Genomic DNA, 22,795 nt, shown 5'->3' on the forward strand with positions numbered 1-22,795 from the left:
CTTTGAAAAGACCATCCACCTCCCCAAGTATTATCAAAGGAACAGACTTGCTTAGACGTTGACATGAAAGCCTTAAATGTTGCTCTGGGCATAAGGAAGGAAGTGTGACACGAACTAGAAACTATGTTAAGATGCAGGAAGTCTCCTATAGGGGGAAACAGAGGCAATAAATTCTTACAGCATAAACTGCAAGAAGTTCTCCTGCACAAGGCCCTTTGAAGTGAAGAGTGAGCTGCACAAGAAACCTTCCTACTAGACTGTGCACTTGGTTTTCAAGAAAATAAAGATCTCTGCACTGGATCCTTCCATTAACTGTAAAAAAAGTTTTCCTATTGAATAATTGCCACCGTTACAACTTTCAGATCCTCTTCCTACCCTCTGTATACCGATGTTGTTCCTTATATGGAAACATGATATAATATGCACAGCCATGGTCTGGAAAGCTAACAGTGTTCAGTACATGAGCAGATGGACATCATTACTTTGTAATTCAGTACACGTACAGATACAAATGAAACATGCATTACTGTCAGAGCCTAAAACCCCTTGGAAAAAATTTATGACCATCACTGATTTGGCAAAGAAGAAGGAAAAAGGCCCATTTTTTCAGAACACATTAAAAACCTATGATAACATACTGTGGTGAGGAACGTAAAAGTTACAATATATTAGCGATTTCTGAGCCGTAAACATTTGTAAAAGCATCAGCAAAGTATTTTAAATATAAAAGGAATATGTATAGACCCCTCCATCCTTTCCGCTACCCTACGATGCAACATGATTTGTAGTGTAAAAATCAGATGAATGATCACAGCATTAAGGCATCAATGGTAGATATGGTTTCCTATTGCCTCAGCTCCACATAATTTGCTGGGAACAGCCCGTATCTGCCTTTGCACACTCCTCGCCACCAGCCGTCATCAATCATTTCGATGTTTATGATAATGTCATCAGGATCAAAGGAAATCTCATCGTCACCAGCTGTGGAGAGAGCAGAAGCAACTCTCAGGTCAGTGTCTCGCATGGAGCTAACTTCCCAAACACCGTTGAAAGAGTATAAATAAACCCATGTTGCAACTTGGCTCCTCGTTGAAGCAAGATTCCCTTCTTGCTGGTGTGGAAAGGGGAAGAGTCTCTGGCACCATGGAGCTTGGATTACAACTAAAATAGCGGGGATGCAACACAGATGCAGGGCTCAGGCTGCTCCTGAGCAATTCTGTGTTCGACTATTTAGATGTAGCGCGCTTCCCCCCCCCCATGAGGGGACCCAAAGCTGGTTACACCACCATTCTCCCTGCCTCCATTTTAACCCCACAATACCCCTGTGAGGTAGGACAGACGGAGAGTGTGGCTGGCCCAAGGTTAAACCAGTGAGTTTTCTTGGCTGAGTGGGGATTTGAACCTACACCATGCTGTCTACACAGTCCATATGGAATATTATTCAGCTTTTTCATCAAGTTGGTGCACAGCAGGCAGAAGCTAACAGAAATACAAGACTCATTGGCAGCAAGATTTTTCCTAACACCTGTGCCATTTTGGACTGCCATCAACAAGTGCTTCCCAGCAGAGGACTTTTAGACTAGGGCAGGGGTATCAAACTCAATTGTTACGAGGGCTGGATATGACATAAATGTCACTTGGTCAGGCCGACCTATTTTTGTGCTCACGTCCTTTATTTGGGAAAACTGCAGAAGATGAACAGCCCTATTACCCATATTTCAGATGGCTCTTCACAGAAACAAAGAAACAAGCATAACTACAGCTCTAAGCAAAAGCAGAGCTTACCAGCTTGATAATCATATAGGGCTATAGCTGTGATTCCAAGGTCATTTTCATACTCGTAAGTATTTTCATCTAAAGAGAAATAGGAAGAGAAGCATGACTACAGTTCATTGCACAAGAGAGGGATAAATGTCGTCTTTAACTCATTCATTTACAATATAGCCTGGCACTTAAAATTGGTCTCCCCAGTAATAAGATTTTCCCTGGTGACAAACTGGCACAAATTTTAAGCACTTACAGTCATCTTTATAGCATGGAGTGAAGAACTGGTAGCTTACCAATATCTGAAGAGGGGATTCACCTACCTGCAGAACTACTCGCAAGCAAAGCCTTGCAATCAAGTTAGCATTCATGTCTCCTAAGGCCCTTCTGCTAAAAGCACTGATTCAGGGCATTTATTGCATTTGAGAAGGAGGTGGAGAAGGAGGAGGAAGAGAAGGAGGAGAGTTGGTTTTTATATGCCAATTTTCTCTACCTTTTAAGGAAAATCAAATCGGGTTATAATCCCTTCCTCTCCCCACAACAGACACCTTGTGAGGTAGGTGAGGCTGAGAGCTCTAAGAGACCTGTAACCAGCCCAAGGTCATCCAGCTGGCTTCATGTACAGGAATGGGGAAACCAACCCAGTTCACCAGATTAAAGTATGCTGCTTCATGTGGATGAGTGAGGAATCAAACCCGGTTCTCCAGATTAGAGTCCACTGCTCTTAACCACTACACCACTCTGGTTTTGCTTAATGCAGCCAAGAAATTTCCTCAGTAAGTCTTGCATCCAGTTATGGCCAAGAACAGACCTGCTTAGCTTCAGAAAGCAAGGAAATCAACTGCTCATAATGCCACCTCCTGGCTCCTGCCGTTTGCTCAGTATACCTAACATCTCAGACCACCAACTCTTAGTGCAATTAGTCAAAGCGCTGACAAAGGCCATAACCCAAAGAGGCCTGGTCAGAAACAGAAGTTATCAAACCTGCTGTTAACTGGCTCTGTGCCCCGGCCACTTCATAAACCGTCTCAGATTCATACTCTGGTTCCTGCTGACTGATTGCTTCTTGGTAGTCAGCCTCTTCAGCTTTGCCATTGGTTTCCGACTCATGTACTGCAGAGTAGTTTGTATTTGAGTTCTTGTAGCTGGACTCAAAGGGAGCAGCATCCTAAGGGAGGGAAACGCAGCCGTGGACACAAGCATGTAAATACACTTTGGCAGTATCTTAAACACAACTTCATATTTTCAAGCTGAGAGTCACCACTGCTTAGTGGGAGAGTATCCCATTGTCTACATTACATAATTCGTACCACAATGATGACCAGTGCTGTACACATTTTCTGACATTTGTTGCTTTATAATAAGGTTTTATTTTTTAAACACAAACAAACGTATAGACATAAACATATAAACATAAACAGAGTTATTGAAGTATAATGGAGCTTACTTTGAAATTAAATTTCAATTACCAACTTCTTTGCCTTACACTTTTCTATATTCATATTATATTTTCATATCAGATAATACATTTATTCTTAAACATTTATTACCTAGATTTTTATACTCTATTTCTATTCTTAATTTTGATTATATAATTAAAAATACATTTAATTAAATCAAAAGTTGATCTATTTTGTTTTAAAGATGTTAGTTTTGACAAAGTTGCATATTCTGTTAGTTTATTCATCCGTTGTCAAATCTGGATATTTCTCTGATTTCCACTTTGCTGCATATATCACTCTTGCCGCTGTCATAATGTACTTAAATAACTCATTATGTATTTTTGGTATGTTGCTTGGCAAGATACTTAATAACATATTTTTCGGCTCCAACGCAAACTTAAGTTTCAATATCTTTTGCATTTCATCATGTATCATTATCCAATATTTTCTTGCTTTCTTTCACGTCCACCACATATGACAGAATGTTGCATCTGTGTTCTGACACAGATTTTCTGATAATTTGTCCATACATACATCTGCAATGCCAAGGTATACTTTATGCACTAAAAAAAATATTTTGGCATTGCAGAAATTATAGAAATGTTATACCCTTCATGAAAAAAGTTAAATTTGTTTCCAAACCTAAACATTTTTTCTAACTGTTTAATCATTGAATCAAAGTTTAGTCAACCAATTTGAGATGGCTTAGTTGAAAGAGGAATAAATATTTAACATGTTAAAAATGTTTTAATCAGTAAACTGAGGTAACACAATTAAAGCAAAATCTACAATTTCCCATATTTCACTCTTTGTTACCTCTTTCATGCTTACTTTCTACATTATTCTCTCCCTCCCCTTTCTTACTTACAGAGACTGAAAAAAACTTATATAAATGCCTTCAGTTTTAAATATAATGTGACCACTGAGATTCATATTTTTGTTAAAAAAAATCACCAGCTCTCATAACTACTGAGAAGATGCCTGCCACAGCTGCTGGCAAAACGTCAGGAAAGAAAATACCAAGACCACGGTCACACAGCCCGGATAACCTACAAGAACCAATGACTTCTGACTGTGAAAGCCTTGGACAATATTTTGAACACCTCTACGGGGAGGAAATATTTCAACAGACCCGGAGATTGGAAACACTTCGGAACAAGAAAGCACATCTACTTTGTTCTTTAACTTTTCTACTGCGATGCAGAGACACAGGAACCATTCCATCTTTTCTCATAACTAAAAGAATCTTTAAAACTTCACGAGCTAACCGCATTTATGACCATCTAGAACGGGCTCTCTTACGAGAGAGAATTCACACTACCCACAGAGAACTTGCTGCCACAGACAAGGAGTTGTTTTCCTTGCATATCAATACTAGCCACAAAATGAGAAGCCATGATTGGGAGCCATGCAGATTAGCTTTGGATTTCACATATTAACAGATCACTTCAGGATACAATGGTTCCATATTAACATACCACACCCTCATTAGCACATTACCTTTGATACTTTTTGCAGGACAATGATTCAGCTGAAACCCAACCCCTTTCTGACTATATATTACTCTTCCTACACACTTGACACTAAGAGACACTGTCCTTCAGTGTTACTCCTCCGAAGATGCCTGCCACAGCTGCTGGCGAAATGTCAGGAAAGAAAATACCAAGACCACGGTCACACAGCCCGGATAACCTACAAGAACCAATCTCATAACTATTGTTTTATCAGAAAATAACAGGAAAAGGATGGGGGTATTTTGAACTGCTACAAGAGAGAGGAAGTGTGGTACTGTCTCTGCAGGCCCCCTAGAGATGTTAGCCTGTACCCAAACCAAAAGACTGTGGATTTACTTGTTAATTTTTTGACTACCCTATCTCCCTTCTGGGAGATACTGCTTTTAGCGTCATAAATTTGATCTGTTATGATACCGTTAATGTAATTGTTACTTTTATGTTCAAATTCAGTAAGATTGATCTATGTTATTATGTATGTGCAACACAAATAATTATTGCACAGTCCTTGTTTCTTTCTAAAATAAATTATAAAAATTAATTTAGGAGAAAACAAACAAGAAACACCTAACTAATACTATTCATACTTTAAAAAAACAAACACCTCAATACGCTTGTTTGCTGGCACAGGAGAAAAAGCCTTCTTCCATTTAGACTACTGAACTAACCTCATAGACTGGACTCGAAGGCAGTTTCTCTTCCACTAGCTGTGGGGTGGGAGATGTAGGAGGAGTTTGTTCCTTGGCTTTGGCTTGTTCCTTTGGCAAAAAAAAAAAAGAAGCAGAGTAAACATCACAACTAGAACCTCAGCAACAGCTCCGAATACAAGGACAAGAGAAAGTCGGCCATGGAGAACACTGCTAGTACCTTTATTTTTATTCATTTTTAAATTTATTAGAAACATTTAATCTTACAGTAAAAGAAAAAGGAAAAAAACTCTAGACTTAACATTACTTTAAAAAATCAAATACTAGTGATACAAATTATTAAAAAAATAAATAAAACAGTGCTAATGTAACTAAAATACCTATGGCACTTAATCAAATAATATGCTATTTGTCTAATTAACAAGATCCGCATTATTATTATATCACTACCTCTCTACAGTTTACACATTAGAATGCTTTCTCCATCCTTGAAATCGTTGAATTCCAGTGGCATCAAGCTCTTCAGTATTTTTATCGTCATTACAGTACGTCAATTAAAGCATAGGTTTCTTTAACCTTGTCCAGCCAATTACTTAAGTAAGGGAATTTATTGCTTTTCCATTTTCTCACAAAATTTGTTCTAGCAGCTGTTAACATATGGAGAAACATAACTCGAATATCCTTTGGTTTGTTTGGAAACTAGTACCCTTATTTTTAATGGGCATTTCCAGCTGCAGAAAACCAGTTTACCCAGTCGGTGTTGCTTGTGGAGTGCAGTAAAAAATAGAACAACAGAACAATACTGAAGGCAGCCAAACTGAGAGAATAGTGAACAAGAAGACTTCTACACAGTGGGCTATTTACACGCTCTCAAATTCTCATGTGTTTCAGCCCTGGATTAGCCCTGGGAACAGAGGCGGATCTACTGTGAAACTAATGAAGCTTAAGCTTCAGGGGCCCCAATTCTGGAGGGGCCCCCGAAGCAACTTTTTTTAAATGAGTGAATTTCTCTACAAAATTGATGGAGTTTTTTAGTGATAGAATCATAAGCCAATGGGTTGAAGTACTTAATATTAACTTTAGAATATGCTCTAATAATACCCATTTCACATGGCCTCAAAATGTCCCTGTAATTGGTCAAATTTCAAAATTTTCTTGGGGGCTTGCAATGTTCGAACCCCCAGCTGTAAGGGCTCACTGAGCTCGCCAGAATCTATTCATAGCCTACATTTTGGCAGCTGGATCCTCAAATCCTTCGTTGGTGCACGGCTTAATAATTCTATCGCTCAGCCCTTAGGCTAGAGCCAATCTGAACCATAAAAAGAAATCTGAATTCTCAGTTCAGCCTGCATTTGTCTCGCTTGTGCATTTTAACACCAAAAGATCAGATTTTCACCTCTTTATCCTAACGTGCCCCTCTGATGACACCCTCCTTCTTATTATTATTTATTAGTTAAATTTGTAGCCCCCCCCCTCATTCCCGGTCAAAGCCGGGCTCAGGGTGGGTGTCATGATCCTAGGCATCAAGTGCAGCCTACAAGCCCTAGGGAGGCCTACATTAAAGTAGTTACCAGGCCTACATCTCCCAGGTACCCTCAGGCCCTTGTGATTGGTGGAAGAGGATTTGGAGGGAAGGCTAGGGCCAATCAGGGGTAAGGGAGTGGTGCCTGGGGAGAAGGAATAAAATGTCTTGCCTGAAAAGGGAGGGGGTTCACTCCTAGGAAGCAGGGCTGGGGAGAGGCTGCTGCAGATGGAGGGATCCCTCATCCAGGAAAGGGTGAGTTATCCTGAGGCCTAGTCCCAGGAGACGGCTAGGGACAGTAAAGATAGATGTGTTAGGGGTTTTATTTGTTTGATTGCCTGCCTTTACTGGTTTTGTCGTCCTATTGTAGCTTGAGTTATCATTATTATTAGACCTTTTTAATAAACTGTTTGTTACTCTGCCCTGGGTCCTCATGCCTCATTTGGTCACCTAGAAAGTATACCCCGTTGGGAGAAGAAGCAGCAAGAGGCAGGGAGGGTGCTCTGGGCCTTCTTGAGTTAGGCTCACACCAGAGTGGTGGCAGCTCCTGAAGATCCCCATTCCTGTTTCTTACCTGACAGCGGGTAACAACAATCATAATAAAATCATATATATCTAAAATTCATAAGTAATCAATAAAATTTATAAAACCATTCAATACAGTTAACAAGATGGTACTCATATAATTACAGGGCCAAGCAGCCAAATTCTCGTATCAGAAGCCCCGAGGGAGAGGAGAGGGAGGCCAGTAATGATGACAACCTGTGGTTGCCCTCAATTGTAGGCCTGGTGGAAAAGCTCTGTTTTACAGGCCCTGCAGAACTTCTGAAGGTCCCATAGGGCCCAGATGTTACTTGGATCAACATTCCATCAGGCTGGGGCCAGGGCCTTGTTGGATGTTGCCCTATTGTTGCTGGTTGCGAAGGGGCCCCCATAACAGTTCAAGCTTCAGGGCCCCCAAAATGTAGGTCCGCCACTGCCTGGGAACAACACAACTGTGTGGAGAAAGTAATACTCATTCTGGTCTTATCATAGTGATAGTTCCCAGCAGCAAGTTGTGTTAATGGGGCAGCGCTTTTAGAGCTGCTCCACAAAGCAGAATCGGCCCAGGTGGCTTCACGGGACCTCTTTACATTAAAAAAAAACTACAAAACATATAAATCAGACCTTTAAAACTGCCTTGTTCAGTTTTAGAGATGATGTTCTGCTCCTAGATATGCAGCTTAATTTATAAACCAGGTTTCATGAGCCTATTTTGGTACATGTTCACAAAACAAACATGACCCCTTCTCATGCTGACTGAATGCATGGAGAGGAGGGTATGAGCACAATGGCCCTGCTCCCCTTCACTGCATGATTGCCAGTGCAGCTCCGTAGTCAACAGCCGTTGGTCATGTGGCGGCCTGATGGGGCCAACGCCCTTTCGCCCACGCTCCCTTTCTGTGCATGTCAATGCACAGAAGGAGTGGATGTACAAGGATTACGTAGAAAAGATTAGGAGTCCAGAAGCACCTTAAAGACTAACAAAATTTCTGGCAGGGTATGAGCTTTTGTAAGCCACGGCTCACTTCTTCAGATACCTGAAGTAGTAATTCATAAATATTTATTTTGATCTTTGACCCGTATAACAAAAGTTATCACAAGATTTAACAGAAGTCCCAGATTTAAAACAATGATTCACTACAACAGAGGAATAAAATTCTATAGCTTTAACAACGGCTTTACTATTGTTCCCCGAGTCTTACATATCCCAAAGCAAAATTTAGCAACTTGTCTGGATGCCCAGGGATTTTTATCAGACTAAGTTTTCCAATTTAATTTCATCAGATTCGCCCAGAAAGCCATCAAGCAAAGGCTGAAGATATTTTAATCTGGCCTCCTTGTGATGTGGACATCTCAGAATAATATGCTCAGTTGTTTCCACCTCCCCCAACGAGCATGAACATAATCTTTCTGAGTATGGAATCTTTTAAAATCTCCCTTCCAACACAGCAGAAGGAAGTGCTGCGCATCTTGCCTGAGTAAATGCTCTTCTACTGTTGTTAGATTCTATTTTGGTTAGATAGGCTGCCGAAGCGACCATGTATTTTATGCTCGGCTGGCATTTAAAATTTGGGACTCTGGAAAGGTCTGCTTGGCACTCAGTGTCTTGAACTCTCTGACGAATAATGTCTTTCCCACAATCATGCCCACTTTTCAGGAGTGCCTGAGGGGATAAACCCAGGGTTTTGCCAACAGTCCTCAGCCAGTTTGCTTGGAATTTATCTTGGAATATCAAAGGGAAAAGCCCCTGAGGGTTCAATATTCCTTTCAATACCTGAAGTAGTAGTTGAAGAAGTCAGTGGTGGCTCATGAAAGCTCATACCCTGCCAGAAATGTTGTTAGTTTTGAAGGTGCTACTGGACTCCTACTCTTTTCTACTGCTAGTGAAGGATTACTTAATTCAAAATACCAAACATATTCATCCTTCAATGTTTGTTAATAAGCACACTGAGCCAGTTGTAAGGAAAACCCCTGGAAGTCACATTATACATAGATGAGCTGAGCATTACCTTGATTATGAAATCGATTTTGCAATATGTTAAAAAGTGTTGACTATAAAATAAGCAAATGATTTCTGTAGGGAAGGAAAGAATATGAATCTAGTCATCTCTGCTGGAGAACAAGGTTTTAAGTTCTCCCTTGTCTTTTATCCCACTCACAAGACCAGACATACTGCATAGCAGGCAGAGAAGGGAAAAGACAGAAATGATTTCCATTTGTAGTCCCCAGGCTGTGGTTTCAGATATTAAATTGCTACCATGTGTGGTGGAAACATGCATTACGGTACTGATGCATTTTGTTTTGCAGAGGAAACATATTTTGTAGCAGACAGCCAATTGATACCGTAAGTCAGCACTCAAAGTGGGTGTCATCAGATATTGGATTGAGTTTCCTGTACTTCTCTCTAGATCAGCACTTCTTAAACCTTTTCCACTCGAAACCCCTTTTTGCCTGAGAAATTTGTACGCGACCCCAGGTATATAGGTATATAAAATAGGTATACAAATCAAACACTTACTGATAATAAATCATAAAGAAATTTATTTTAAAACAATTCTTTGGTATATATAATTTTACCATTTACTGTTGCCAAATTTTTCATGACCCCCACATTCAGTTACGCAACCCCATATGGAGTCACGACCCACAGTTTAAGAAGTTTTGCTCTAGATCAGTGTTTCTCAACCAGGGTTCCATGAGAAATTGCTAGGGGTTCCATGAGAAATAGTGATGAATAGGCTAATAATGTGTAAATTATATGTAAATCATATGTAGGGGTTCCATGAGACATGAATATTACTTCAAGGGTTCTGCAAGGGTAAAAAGGGTGAGAAACGCCACTCTAGATTATGGCAATGAGCTAAAAACAACAGATTTCCAACAGTGATCATCTGTCATTTTAATTCAGCAGAAGGACACTGCACCAATGTTGTGTAGAGGGTTAGAGAGCTGAACTAGGATCTGGGAAACCAAGGTTCAAATCCCCACTCTGCCATGGAGGCTTGCTAGGTGACCGTGGGCCACATTCAGCCTAACCTTCCTCACAGGGTTGTTGTGAGCATAAAATGGAGGAGCGGAGGACGAGGTAACCCAGTTGGAGTGTCCCCATTGGGAAGAAAGGCAAGGTATAGATGAAGTAAATAAATGAATAAACTGCCACCTTGCTTTTCTCTTTCTTAGATGTAAAGGATATTTGGATGGATGCAATGCATACCTGGAATGAAAGTCGGTCTCTGGTGCAAAACTACAGTCCAATTATGTTTCACTAACGGAGAACACTAAAGCAAAGAGGATGTGTTCCAAAAACCATCTGTACCAGCTGGCTCAGCATATTTCTTTCACACAGGACCTGCTTCTCCATTTTACCAGTCTAAGTTAAATGTCCCAGGGAAGGAACACTGGGGAAGCATTTAGTCCATGGGACATCTTTCCTTCTACAGTCTAGTCATGCAACCCGGACCTATGACCTTTTGTTATGGACCAGTGACTTTCAGGATCAAACTTCAGAATCCTAAAGTAGGCAAAGCTGCGGCTTTCACACTAGGACCGAGTTTACAACACTTGCAATATGTTGCAACTCAGATTCGGTGCAAGAATTCAATATATGGGGAAGGGGGGATTAAGGTACTTGCTGCAAACCACCAAGTGGACTGTAGAATATCAGCGATTAACACTGGATCAGGGTAGAGTTTCTTAATAAATAACCAAGTTACAGCTTGGAGGGATCAACAACTTGCACCATCTTTCGTTTGGGCTACTCGCTCATGTTACGGATACAATGGACTGCCAAAAAATCAAATCAGTGGGTTATAGATCAAATAAGGCCTGAACTGACCCTAGTAGTTAAAATGACTAAACTGAGGCTATTGTATTTTGGTCCCATTATGAGAAGACAGGAGTCACTGGAAAAGACTATCATGCAAGGAAAAGTTGAGGGCAGCAGGAAAAGAGGAGGACCCAACAAGAGATGGATCGACTCTATAAAGGAAGCCACAGCCCTCAGTTTGCAAGACCTGAGCAAGGCTGGCAAAGATAGGACATTCTGGAGGACTTTCATTCATAGGCTCGCCATGAGTCGGAAGTGACTTGACGGCACTTAACACAACACACACTCACTCACTCCTGAGGCTGAAGCAATTTGCACTGATTTTTAAGGAGAGGCTTACAAACAAATTGGTTAGTTAATATGCAGTTCTTCTTATACAAAAAGGCCAAACAAGCAGGAAGGCAACAAAAAACCCCTGAAGTGCTCGTTTATGCAAATCTCCAAAACTACAGGGACCGAAGAGGTCTGAACAACCCCAACTAAAAGACACAATATCCTCCTGACATACATAACAATCCCACTAGAATTTCCAGTGTAATTCCAGACTCCATTTGATTCTGGAATTACCTAGATTTGACTCAAATTTGACTCAAACAACGGAGGTCAGAAGAGACACAAGGCCTCTAGCACACCACATATTGAGTTAAATGCTAAAGGTTAAAGGACACATGCAGCAAAACCTAATGCAACCACAAAACATTTCAGAGTCTGATGGATGTTCTGAAGAATTCTAATGTCTAGTTTGTCTGGGATTCACCCAAATTGGAATCTAATTGGTATCCTTAATTAGGGTTTACATATTCTAAAAATTGTTTTTTTTAAGTGTCATGGAAGGGGCTGTAGCTCAGTGATAGATTATCTGTTTGGCAGGCAGAAGGTCCCAGGTTCAATCCCTGGCATCTCCAGTTAAAAGGATAAGGTAATAGGTGATACAAAAGACCTCTGAGTGAGACTCTGGAGGGCTGCTACCAGTCTAAGTAGACAATACTAACCTTTATGGACCAATGGTCTGATTCAGTGTAAAGCAGATTCATGTGCTTTTTCAATGCAGATAAAACCCGAAAGCTTTGCTATTTTGATTAGTCTCCATTTAAAACAACACATGAGGGAAGATGGTTCGTTTAGATCAGTCTTGTAATCCAGTATTTGAACTCTTTGACATAGATATTAGGATTCCAATAAATAAATGTGAGCTCATCTCCACTAGTATCTTGTCTCATCAGTTTAGTTATACAAACATGTAAAACCAGCTGATCCCTTTGCTTATACTTTTTTGGAGCACACTAAACATTTTCTTCTTCTGAATGTCACTCATTACCATGTATATTGTGAAGACAGCCTGGAAGTAAGGATTCTAGGTGCACCAAAATCTCGAAACAACCTGTTCTCTCTTACAGGAATTGCCACTCAGAGATTAACAAGTGGGGGGCCTGCAAGAACTTGTGGGGGTCATCTCATTTCCCTTTCCCTCACAACATCCTCTTTCCCTTTCCAGAAAGCCCCTATAGCCTCTCCCCTTTTACTGCTTCCTTCTCTCCTTTCCACCCAACAGCCAACCTTTCTTTATCTGCCCCCCTTGCCATCCTCAGCTTTTCTTCCTTCCCTCCCCCGGCAACCTCTCCCCAGGAAAACTATGGCCCAGTTGAACAGTGCCAACTGTATTGGGTCCATTCGCACTGCGGACAGCCTGCAAGGAGTTGTGGGGGGCACCTCACTTTGTCTTGCTAGCGTGGTGGAGTGGTTAAGAGCGGTGGTTTGGAGCGGTGGAGTCTGATCTGGAGAACCGGGTTTGATTCCCTACTCCTCCACGTGAGCGGCGGAGGCTAATCTGGTGAACTGGATTTGTTTCCCCACTCCTACACACAAAACCAGCTGGGTGACCTTGGGCAAGTCACAGCTCTGTTAGAGCTCTCTCAGGCTCGCCTACCTCACAGGGTGTCTGTCGTGGGGGTGGGGAAGGGAAGGGGATTGTAAGCTGGTTTGAGTCTCCCTTAAGTGGTAGAGAACGTCGGCATATAAAAACCAACTCTTTTTCTTCTTCTCTCCACACTATTTCCTTGTCTTAGCAACTCCATACCCTCACCTTTCCCTACTTCTTTCTCTCCTTCATGCTCACCCAGCAATCTACCTTTTATCTGCCCATCTTATTTAGCTGATTTACATCCTGCCTTTCTGCACAATGGGAACCCAATACAGCTTGCGTCATTTTCCTCACCTCCATTTTATCCTCACAATGACCCCGTGAAGTAGGTTAGGCTGAGAATGTGTAAGTGGCCTAAGATCACCCAGGGAGTTTCCACAGCAGAATATGGAGTTGAGGCCCCAGCTGAAACTGTACTGCACTGGCTTTTGTGGGGTGGCTGCTGTTAAACAGTACCAAGCAGTCAGGCCTGGGTGAGTCAAGTAATTTGGGTGGTATCAAGTCACCTGGTGGTTGCTGCCAGGCTTGGCCCCAATGAGTCCTCCCTCAAAAGACAAAACATCCCCAAACAGCCAAAACAGATATGGGTTTGAAGCCTTGGGAAGGCGAAGTTTGGGGAGGGAAACAACCTCAGCAGGGTATAATTCTATAGAGTCCCCCCTACTAGGTTATTTCCAGGCCTAGGGTTGCCAACCTCCAGGTGAGACCTGGAGATCTCCCAGAATTACAACGGAACACCAGACGACAGAGATCTGTCCCCCTGGAGAAAATGACGGCTTTGGAGGGTGAACTCTATGGCATTATATTCATCTGAGGCCTCTCCCCTCCCCTAACCCCTGCCCTCCTCAGACTCCACCCCAAATTCTCCATCAATTTCCCAACTTGGTGCTGGCAACCGTAGTCAGGCCTGGCCCCATGATGCCCTCCCTTAAGGACCAAAATAGGCCTAGAAAGGCCCCTGCCCCCTCCCCCTTGCTTTTACTGACAGAACCAAGCTTTGGAACACCGTTGTTGCCTAGAAACAGCCACTGAGGGAATCCATTGCTTAAAGTTACAGGTCGCTCTTTTATCATTTTTGGGTTTTTTACCCCCTTCCAGTGTTTTTTTGGGTTTTTTAGATTTCACTATTTTCTGCAAATCTGGGGCCCTTTCATGTTTGCCAGTTCACAGCTCCAGTTACTGGATTTAAGTATCCGAAGATTTAGCCGACTTCGCCATTAGGATCTAGCACTAGGAAGAATTTAAGGAAGCGAACAACTGTCTCTCAAAAGCCTGGTTTTAATGAAGTGTTAAATTTTATCCAAGCTCTGCAATCTGTCCATAAAACACAGTAGCTCAGTCGAAGGTTTAGGGGAGGGAAAAAATGAAATGTTACTAACTTCTAGTTTCTTCCTAGCTTCTTCTTGTTCTTGCTTCTCTTGGGCCATTCTCTGAGCTCTTTCAACTTCTGCCTTCTTTCTGTCTTCCTGTTCCTTTTCTTTAGCTAGATTTTCAAAGTTAGCTCTGATGTTGCTTGTTTTAGAATTCACTGTAACATTAGAAATATTGAAACATTTATTTCATAAATTCCAAGGCTGATTTGTAATCAGAATTCAAACTGAGCATCACAGTCGGAGATCACAGTAATTTAATTCCCTGAGGAACACTGTTTATTCACCTTTCTATACCAGAAACATCACAAGCTAGTGAAAGGTCAAATTTAATTATTTCAAATTACTTAATTACTTCTGCTTTACTGTTACAGGAATAAAGAGCTAGGTATCCTAGGTGTTCTTAATAATTTAATGTTGACAGAATGAGAACCTGGTTATCTTTTGGGGTGCAGGGTGTTCCATCACTTCCCCTCCTCCTTCTCATGTAGAGCTGAGATTGAAGATAACCTGGTTTGGGGGAAAACCCCACACAGTTTAACATTCAAATCAGGTGCTTTAAGGCACTGTGATTCATTTCTTGCCAACACATCAGGAAACTAAACCAGGATTAAATTTAAGTGGCCAAATTTGGACCAGTGAATAGTCCAAATGAGGATGCTTTAACAAACTATGATTCTTTCAAATTAGAAAGCCTTTGATTTCTGCTCCATGTGCTAGAGGAAGAGGGCACATACAAGCTCAAGAATAAACCAAGCTGTACATAGAATCATAGAGTTGGAAGGGGGCACACAGACCATCTAGTCCAGCCTCCTGCTTAATGCAGGATCAGCCTAGAGCATCCCTGACAAGTGCTTGTCCAGCCTCTGCTTAAAGACTGCCAGTGAGGGGGAGCTCACCACCTCCCTAGGTTGCTGATTCCACTGTCGAACAATTCTTACTGTAAAAAATTTTTTCCTAATACCCAGCCAGTAACTTTCTACCCACAATTTAAACCCATTATTGCGAGTCCTATTCTCTGCTGCCAAAAGGGACAGCTCCCTGCCCTCCTCTAAGTGACAGCCCTTCAATTACATGAATTAATCAGAATCTGAAAAAAGCAAACAGAGGTTGAAGGAAAAATGGGTACAAGTAAACCTATTCTCACAAGTCAATGATTTATAAACTTTAACAAAGTCCATGTATCATTTCTTTTTAAGAACAGATTTACTTTACCTGCCCTGTACCAAGCTTGCTGGGGATGAGGGTGGGCTATACATTTGATAAAATAACTAAATAAAATTATACCCATTTTTCCTCCACTGTTTATTGGCTTGGGGGGGGGGGGGAGGCTTTAGTGGGTTGCAGGTCTATCCCCCACTTCCTTTAAAAAAAATATATCTACACCAGAATTTGTTCATGGCTTATGAATACAGCCTCATTGCGTCAAAAGACAATCTCACCAGCTTCTACCGGCTTGGTCTTCTGATAAGTTGATGACAGTTTCTCAATATCTTCAAAAGATGATGCATTCTATCAAAAAAGAGCAAATTGGACTGGGTTAGGATTTGCTTTAAAAAGATTTAGGCATTTGACTAGGCAGGTATTTGTCAAGAATTATCATTACAACAAGAAGAGATATCGTTGTCATCCAGGCACACAAATACTGGTCAACTGTTCCAGGAAATACAGGCAGTTGTAGCAGGCAGCCAACAGAAGTAGCCCTGGATGCCGCAGTGCTAAGGAACAAGCAGCTTTTAACCCCTTTCCTTGCTAAGAAATAAGTCAAGGAAAAGGTCCACCGCCACCTTTGCAGTGGCATTCCTGGATTCATAGAATATTTGATTGTGATCAAATAGCAGGTCCTGACTAAGTCGGATCCATCCAGTTCACGTAACAAACAAAAATCCATTATGGAGTTGGACAAAGTATAATGGGTTGGATCCAGACATTCGTCAGCAGAAGGTGCTAACTTATCACAGACGTTTCTCCACTACCCCCACTCCCAGCAGACATTCTGACACTGGACCATTTGGTTCTCAGGCTCACAGGACCGGCATAGAACAGCTGCCACAGGGATCGATAGATTGTAGAAAGAAGGCTGGATTCAAAGACAATCATCACTTCTAAGAGCAGAACTATGTTAAGTTTAACATTTTAAACCCACAATCAGACTTCAACGGAAGGTCATACCTTATCCATTCGATCTTTCTGCACACCATACTTTCCACCAAATCCTTTAGAGTAGTCTAAAATTAGAACGAAAAGTTTATTGTAGGTGCTTATCAATTCAGCTTTTATCAAATACGAGAACTACTAGAGGGAGAAGCATGCACAGAGTTCCCCAGTGATGGCGGCCAAGGAAAAATGCAAAATAATTTAGATGCAAAACAAAGGATTTATACATTTTAAGGCGTCAAGAGGAATATCAGCAGATGTGCAAGATATACTGGGCCACGGTCATGCTTCCGCATTCATTGGTTGAAAGTAAAAGGATGTTGTCAGCAACAAGCAAAGGAAAAGGTGATATCTCCCAGCTCCCACAATGCCCATAACATACCACTTCTATAGCACAGCCTTGGATTACTCCCCTACATTGTGGTGGACTTTGTAAATCATAACATTGTACTCTCAATGACACTTAAGTTTTACTAAATGTACTCATTTAGAGAACAACTATCTTAAAGAGATATAAAAACACAGGGCTGGATCTTACACACTGCCAACAGAGAGAGCTGGTAAAAGGGATCTTTGCTTCCTTCCCACTGCAGCCACCAGTGCCACTGAAGACACTCCTGAGGATCAAGGACCCTTGAGAACCACCTAGGATGCAAGAAGGAAGCTATAGGGGAGGGGCCGTGGCTCAGTGGTAGAACCTCTGCTTGGCACGCAGAAGGTCCCAGGTTTAATCCCTGGCATCACCAGTTAAGGTGACTAGGCAAGTAGGTGATGGGAAAGACCTCTGCCTGAGACCCTGGAGAGCCGCTGCCAGTCTGAGTAAGGAATACTGGCTTTGATGGACCAAGGGTCTGATGCAGTATAAGGCGGCTTCAGGTGATCATGGTAAAAATCATGAGAATTACAGCAGGAAGGAGAAGGCAGCAGATGCCTTCCGTGATCTTACCCTGCCCACAGCATGTAGGCTTCACCACACAGGGCACAAACATTGGCCAACAACTGCACAATAGACACATTTGTACAAGACACACACAGAGTAGACAGAATTTAAAATGCTCCTTCTGGCTCCCCCTCATGGTTACCCTGTCTTATTTTCAAGGGGAAAAGACTATGTGGAAATGGAAGAGCTCACATTTGTGGCAAGAAAACTAAAACGAGCCAAAAACTCAAGTGGATGCTGTTCTCTATTTTTATATCAACTGAGAGACTGCACGAAGTAGTAATCACGTTTCAGCATTTTTTTTAAAAAAGTAGCAGCCTCAACTACCAGCTCATGACATATACTCCATCAGAACCAGCACAGGCTCTTACTGGTTATCACCTATTGCAACTGCAACCTCTCTTTTAAAAGAGGCCTAACTAGTAAGACGTGGCGAGGTCTATGTCACAGAAGGTGATCAGCACTGCATGACATGACATTGTCTCTATGCTGTTTCGGTAGCTACATTTAAAGAGACAGGGTTGGTTAAAAGCTTCCATGAATGCAGCGAGTTTACTACCTTCTTTTCCTACTGCTAAGGATTCACTATCCTTACAGAATAATATGCCCCGAAGCGCTGGGGGGGAAGCTTGTTTGGAGGTTCTAGCAGGGGAGCACAGCTATCGTATACCCTTGACCGAAGAATGGTACACTCCTTCTATCTGGGATGGTCGTCCTCTTCCACCGAACACAGCTTTGGGAGGGACGCACATGGAGTGGTGAGGGAGGTAGGGGAACCTGCCTAGCCAGCCAGATCAGCCGAATCAACCCTGGCGATCAATGGGGTGACAGATGTCACAGCCAGATCATCCTCACATCCGGGGTGGGGGGAAGCTGCAGCCAGATGAAGAAACCAACCAAAGCCCCCACCACAGCATTCTTGTAAGAGGGGGATGATGAGAGACAGGGAGGTAGCCAGAAACAGTTCTGTACTCTCATTCAGTTTGCAGAAGCTTGGATCAAACCCAAGATCTTTTCCCCTTCTGAAACAACATGTGTAAACCATACCAAACACCTCATGTTTTAGCTTCGACATAAGCATGGTTAAGAATTAAAAACCCTAGCTCAGTTACTAAAATCACGGATGCCAAGAAGCACTTCTGGACAAGAGCAGAAAAGCCCTCGGGCCTGCTTACAGCAAAGATATTAGCATACAGGAGAGTGATTGTTTCATAGTACTGATTTGAGGCACACTCGTCAAAAACGGTTGGCCGTCCCTAGCTTAAATTACTCCAGCTCGGTCACAGATGACATTAACTTAAATGAGAAAAAGTGTTGCCTTGGGTTTCCTGTGGTGTGTGCCAGCCAAATACCCTTTCAAAGGAAGCAACTTAAAGTCTGTGTTAGAAGTGGCTGCACTGAGGAAGAGTTACAACTGGAGACTATGCCTTGTTGCGACTCGTGCTTCGCTAGTTTCTCCTTGTAGTCAAACCCCACGGCAGATGGGTCCTGCCTCTCTGTTTGAACACCGAATTTCCCACCGAAACCACTCTTATAATCTGAGAAAGCCAAGGCATAATAAGGAACGGGAACCAAGAGGAGAGAAGAGAAGGAAAAGAGAGAGGGACATATTTAGATACAAAATACGCACGCCAAAACGTAAATGCTTTAAACAGAAATACTAAAAATCACTGGGTAGGAAAGAATGAAAATACATTCGTTTAGATCTCATACATAACAAAGGAATTTGATTAAGAACCAGACTATACAACAAACAAATACTATATGATAAAGCCATGGCTCAAGCATAATTTCTCTGGGCCCAATGTAGGCTTATCAACTACCATCATGACCCCCTCCCAATCCCCCAATACAAACAATCAAAGAAGTAACATTCCTATTTTATTTCTGAAGCGACAAACTGTACCTTAGTAATCAGTCATGCCACACTGCGCCCAGCAAAGTGTTCTTATTTTCCTTTCCATGCTTAGGTTCTGGGTATAGCCCTTCCTAGATTTTAGTATTTCAGACTGCAGCTAGGAGAAGTCATGTGTCTGAATCTCCCTCTTCCTTCTTCTCCATGATCATATATATTCAAGATCTAGGTAGCCCAGGAAACCTGATCTCGTCAGATCTCAGAATCTAAGCAGGGTTAACCCTGGCAAGTATTTGGATGGGAGATGTCAAAGGAATACCAGGGTCATGATGCGGAGGCAGGCAATGGCAAACCACCTCTGAATGAGCTGTGCACAAAGGGCAGCCTGGGAAACAGGAGCCATGATTGACAGTATCCTGTCTGGAGACAGTGCCGAGGCGACAGAAGCAGGGTCATGTAGCGGCAGAGGAACTCCTGAGAGATACAAGTGATTTTGATAGGGGGAGAATTCACTGAATTTGTATAGTCCCAAAGCATGCAGTTTGACTGTGCACTGTGACTCTGAGAACCACAAAAATATTCACAATGGTCAGAGCCAGTTCTCTGTACCCTGGCCGTACTTCCCATGTGCAAAATCGTGCTTTAAAGCACAAGTGTAATATACATATATTCACGCTTAGCCAAATAAAACAAAACAAAAAAACCCCAAGAGGAATAAACATATAGGACAAGCAATTAATATCCTATCGACATTAGGGTTTTTTACCATGGTTCAGTGCCATTGTGCATGCTTCCAACTATGCACTGACCTAACTTATCTGCAATGCAAATATCAGCATGTTCACAAAATGCATTTTGCAAGACAACATATGGTTAGATTTGATCCTTCTGGCAGCTGGAACTCAGAGGAGGGGGTGAGCACTGTAGCAGCAATGTTTGTAAATGACACAAAATTATTCAGGATGGTGAAAACCAAGGCTGACACTCAAGAGCTCCTGCAGGATCTCCACAAACTGGGTGAGTGGGCAACCATGTGGCACATGAAGTTAAATGTTGGTAAGTGTAAGGTGATGCACATTGGAACAAACAAAAAAATCCCAGCTTCAAGTATAGGCTAATGAGGTCTAAAGTTGTGGAAAACAGTACTGGAACTTGAGGGCATCCAATGAAGCTGATATGCATTCAATTCAGAACAGACGAAAGGAAAAACTTCTTTACACAGCAAGTGATTAAACTGTGGATGTAGTGGTGGCCAGAGGCACAGACAACTTTAAAAAGAGAGTCAATAGATTCACGGAGAACAGGTCTATCAGTGGCTACTAGCCATGGTGACTAAAGGGAACCTCCACATTCAGAGGCAGTAAACCTTTGAATACCAGTGCAGGAAGCAACATCCAGGAGAAGACCTTGGGCTCTATGCCCGGTTGCTGGCCTTGGTGTGAGACAGGATACTGGACTAGATGGGCAACTCATCTGATACAGCGGGGCTCTTATGTTCTAGTTCAGCGGTTCCCAAACTTTTTGAGTCATGGAGCACATTTCAGGAGAGAAATTTGTCACAGAGCACTAATTTTCACCTAGCACCTATATACTAAGCGGAATGACATTAGTATTTTTCGTTGCAATCTCTTCACGTAGCGCTAGATGTTTCACAGAGCACCAAGTGTTCCGTGGAGCAGAGTTTGGGAAACCGCTGTTCTAGCTCATGACCACATTATTATGACAACCGCTGTGTCACAATCTACCATTTAATTGCCGCTATCAAGCCACTTCAAGCAGCATTGCACTGGCATAGGAAACAAGTAGAGAATATCCCCATAGAATCCCTAGTGGTCAATACCATACGTGGGAAACACCCACAGTGATGAGTAGAGAGCGCCCCGTGGCTGAAAGAGGACTTTCCCGTAAATTAACTCTTCTGCTGAGTCAAGGTACCAGTGGATATAACTTATTCAAAAGGCAAAGCTGCAGAAGCAGGCAAGCACTACAAACACTGCTCAGTCACCTCACACATTCTGAAGAGGCACCAGGAAGAGAAGTGCAAGTCAGCTACCCTTCATGTCTTCTGACTCACTGCAATTCTCTGAAGACTGGGGGATTGTGGCTTTGGGGTGGCACATGACGTGCCACAAGGGGCTGTAGCCAGAAGGAAAGGAAAACCAGCGACTCGGTTCCCACCTATGCATGCCTATGGGACTAAGCCACACATGCTATCCTTTCCTTCTTTCAAGCTCCTTTGACCCAAAGGTCTTGAGCAGTAAAAGAAGAGCCTTTATTTCTTTAAGGAAAATATGGTGGATAGATACTTGGCTACCACCAGCATTGTTCCTGGGTCTCTATTCACCAGCAAAAAGGGGACTGTTTTATCTTTTGTTACGGTGGCAGGTAATTTGATTAAGATAGGAGTAATCCATTGCTTGTGATAAGAATTGTATTGTGGGCATTCCAACATCATGTGGGATAATGAATCCACTCTCTTCAGAGCACATGGACAAAGCCTATCTGAATAAGGTAAGTTGCCATATCTTCCATTTAACACAGCCAAAGGGGTGGTGTTCAAGCGAGCAAGCATGAATGCTCTACTGTAACAAGGGACTATTAAGTTGCTAAAATAAGCTGGAGTTCACAAAGATGGAAGGAGTTCACAAAGATGGAAGTATACCCAAAAATTGGATAGAGCCACACATTCTATGTTAGTTCACAGTCATCATAGTTATTGGGGATTTTTATTTTTAAAAGTATATGTTTTGACTGACCCACCTCAAAACTAAATTGTATACCCTGTTTCTAGAATTGCTACCACCCACAGTGTTATCACATTCTAACTTATACATGTTGTGTCAGTTGACATCAAGCATAAACACATACCTTTCTGAGATTCGTGCAGTTGTACTTTCTCCTGATGATCCCAGCCGAGTGCACACTTGTCCTGTCTGTCTGTCTGTACCCCAAACTTCCCACCAAAACCTCTCGTGTAGTCTGCATACATAAAATTCCAGAAACGGTTACTGAGAACTCATTTGGATCTCTGAATTGTTTAATAAGTTAAAGTGGTTAATCAGTTAATCAGTTTAATCATGTCTACAAAACCTTCAATGGCATAAAAATTTAAATTAAACAATTAAAATATATTACATGTAGATCAAATTATGTTACAATTGTAAACAGTATTCATCCCTGAGTTTTGTCATGTCGTACTTTTATGACACTGAAAGAATTTGGCCACTTTCTCCATTATGATGGGAGAGCGATTATTCAAAAGAAAAGACACATTTACAGAATCAAGATAATCCAGTC

General features: G+C 42.0%; 1 protein-coding gene across 2 annotated transcripts in view; it reads right to left on the reverse strand.

The window, feature by feature from the left end:
• Nucleotides 1-601: 601 nt before the first annotated feature.
• The window catches only part of CTTN (cortactin), a 35,558-nt gene continuing 13,364 nt past the window's right edge, over nucleotides 602-22,795 (reverse strand). The window contains exons 8-16 of one of the 2 annotated variants that reach the window (XM_056851560.1): nucleotides 22,367-22,477; nucleotides 19,071-19,181; nucleotides 16,719-16,774; nucleotides 15,989-16,058; nucleotides 14,556-14,704; nucleotides 5,386-5,475; nucleotides 2,749-2,932; nucleotides 1,786-1,854; nucleotides 602-981 (exon numbers count right to left, since the gene is read on the reverse strand). In XM_056851560.1, coding sequence (XP_056707538.1) covers nucleotides 845-981; nucleotides 1,786-1,854; nucleotides 2,749-2,932; nucleotides 5,386-5,475; nucleotides 14,556-14,704; nucleotides 15,989-16,058; nucleotides 16,719-16,774; nucleotides 19,071-19,181; nucleotides 22,367-22,477 — 977 coding nt within the window. In that variant the 3' untranslated portion in view covers nucleotides 602-844. The remainder of the gene's footprint in view (nucleotides 982-1,785; nucleotides 1,855-2,748; nucleotides 2,933-5,385; nucleotides 5,476-14,555; nucleotides 14,705-15,988; nucleotides 16,059-16,718; nucleotides 16,775-19,070; nucleotides 19,182-22,366; nucleotides 22,478-22,795) is intronic. The other variant, XM_056851559.1, reaches the window with a different exon arrangement.

Source organism: Euleptes europaea, chromosome 6 (assembly GCF_029931775.1).
Source record: "Euleptes europaea isolate rEulEur1 chromosome 6, rEulEur1.hap1, whole genome shotgun sequence".
NCBI lineage: Eukaryota > Metazoa > Chordata > Lepidosauria > Squamata > Sphaerodactylidae > Euleptes > Euleptes europaea.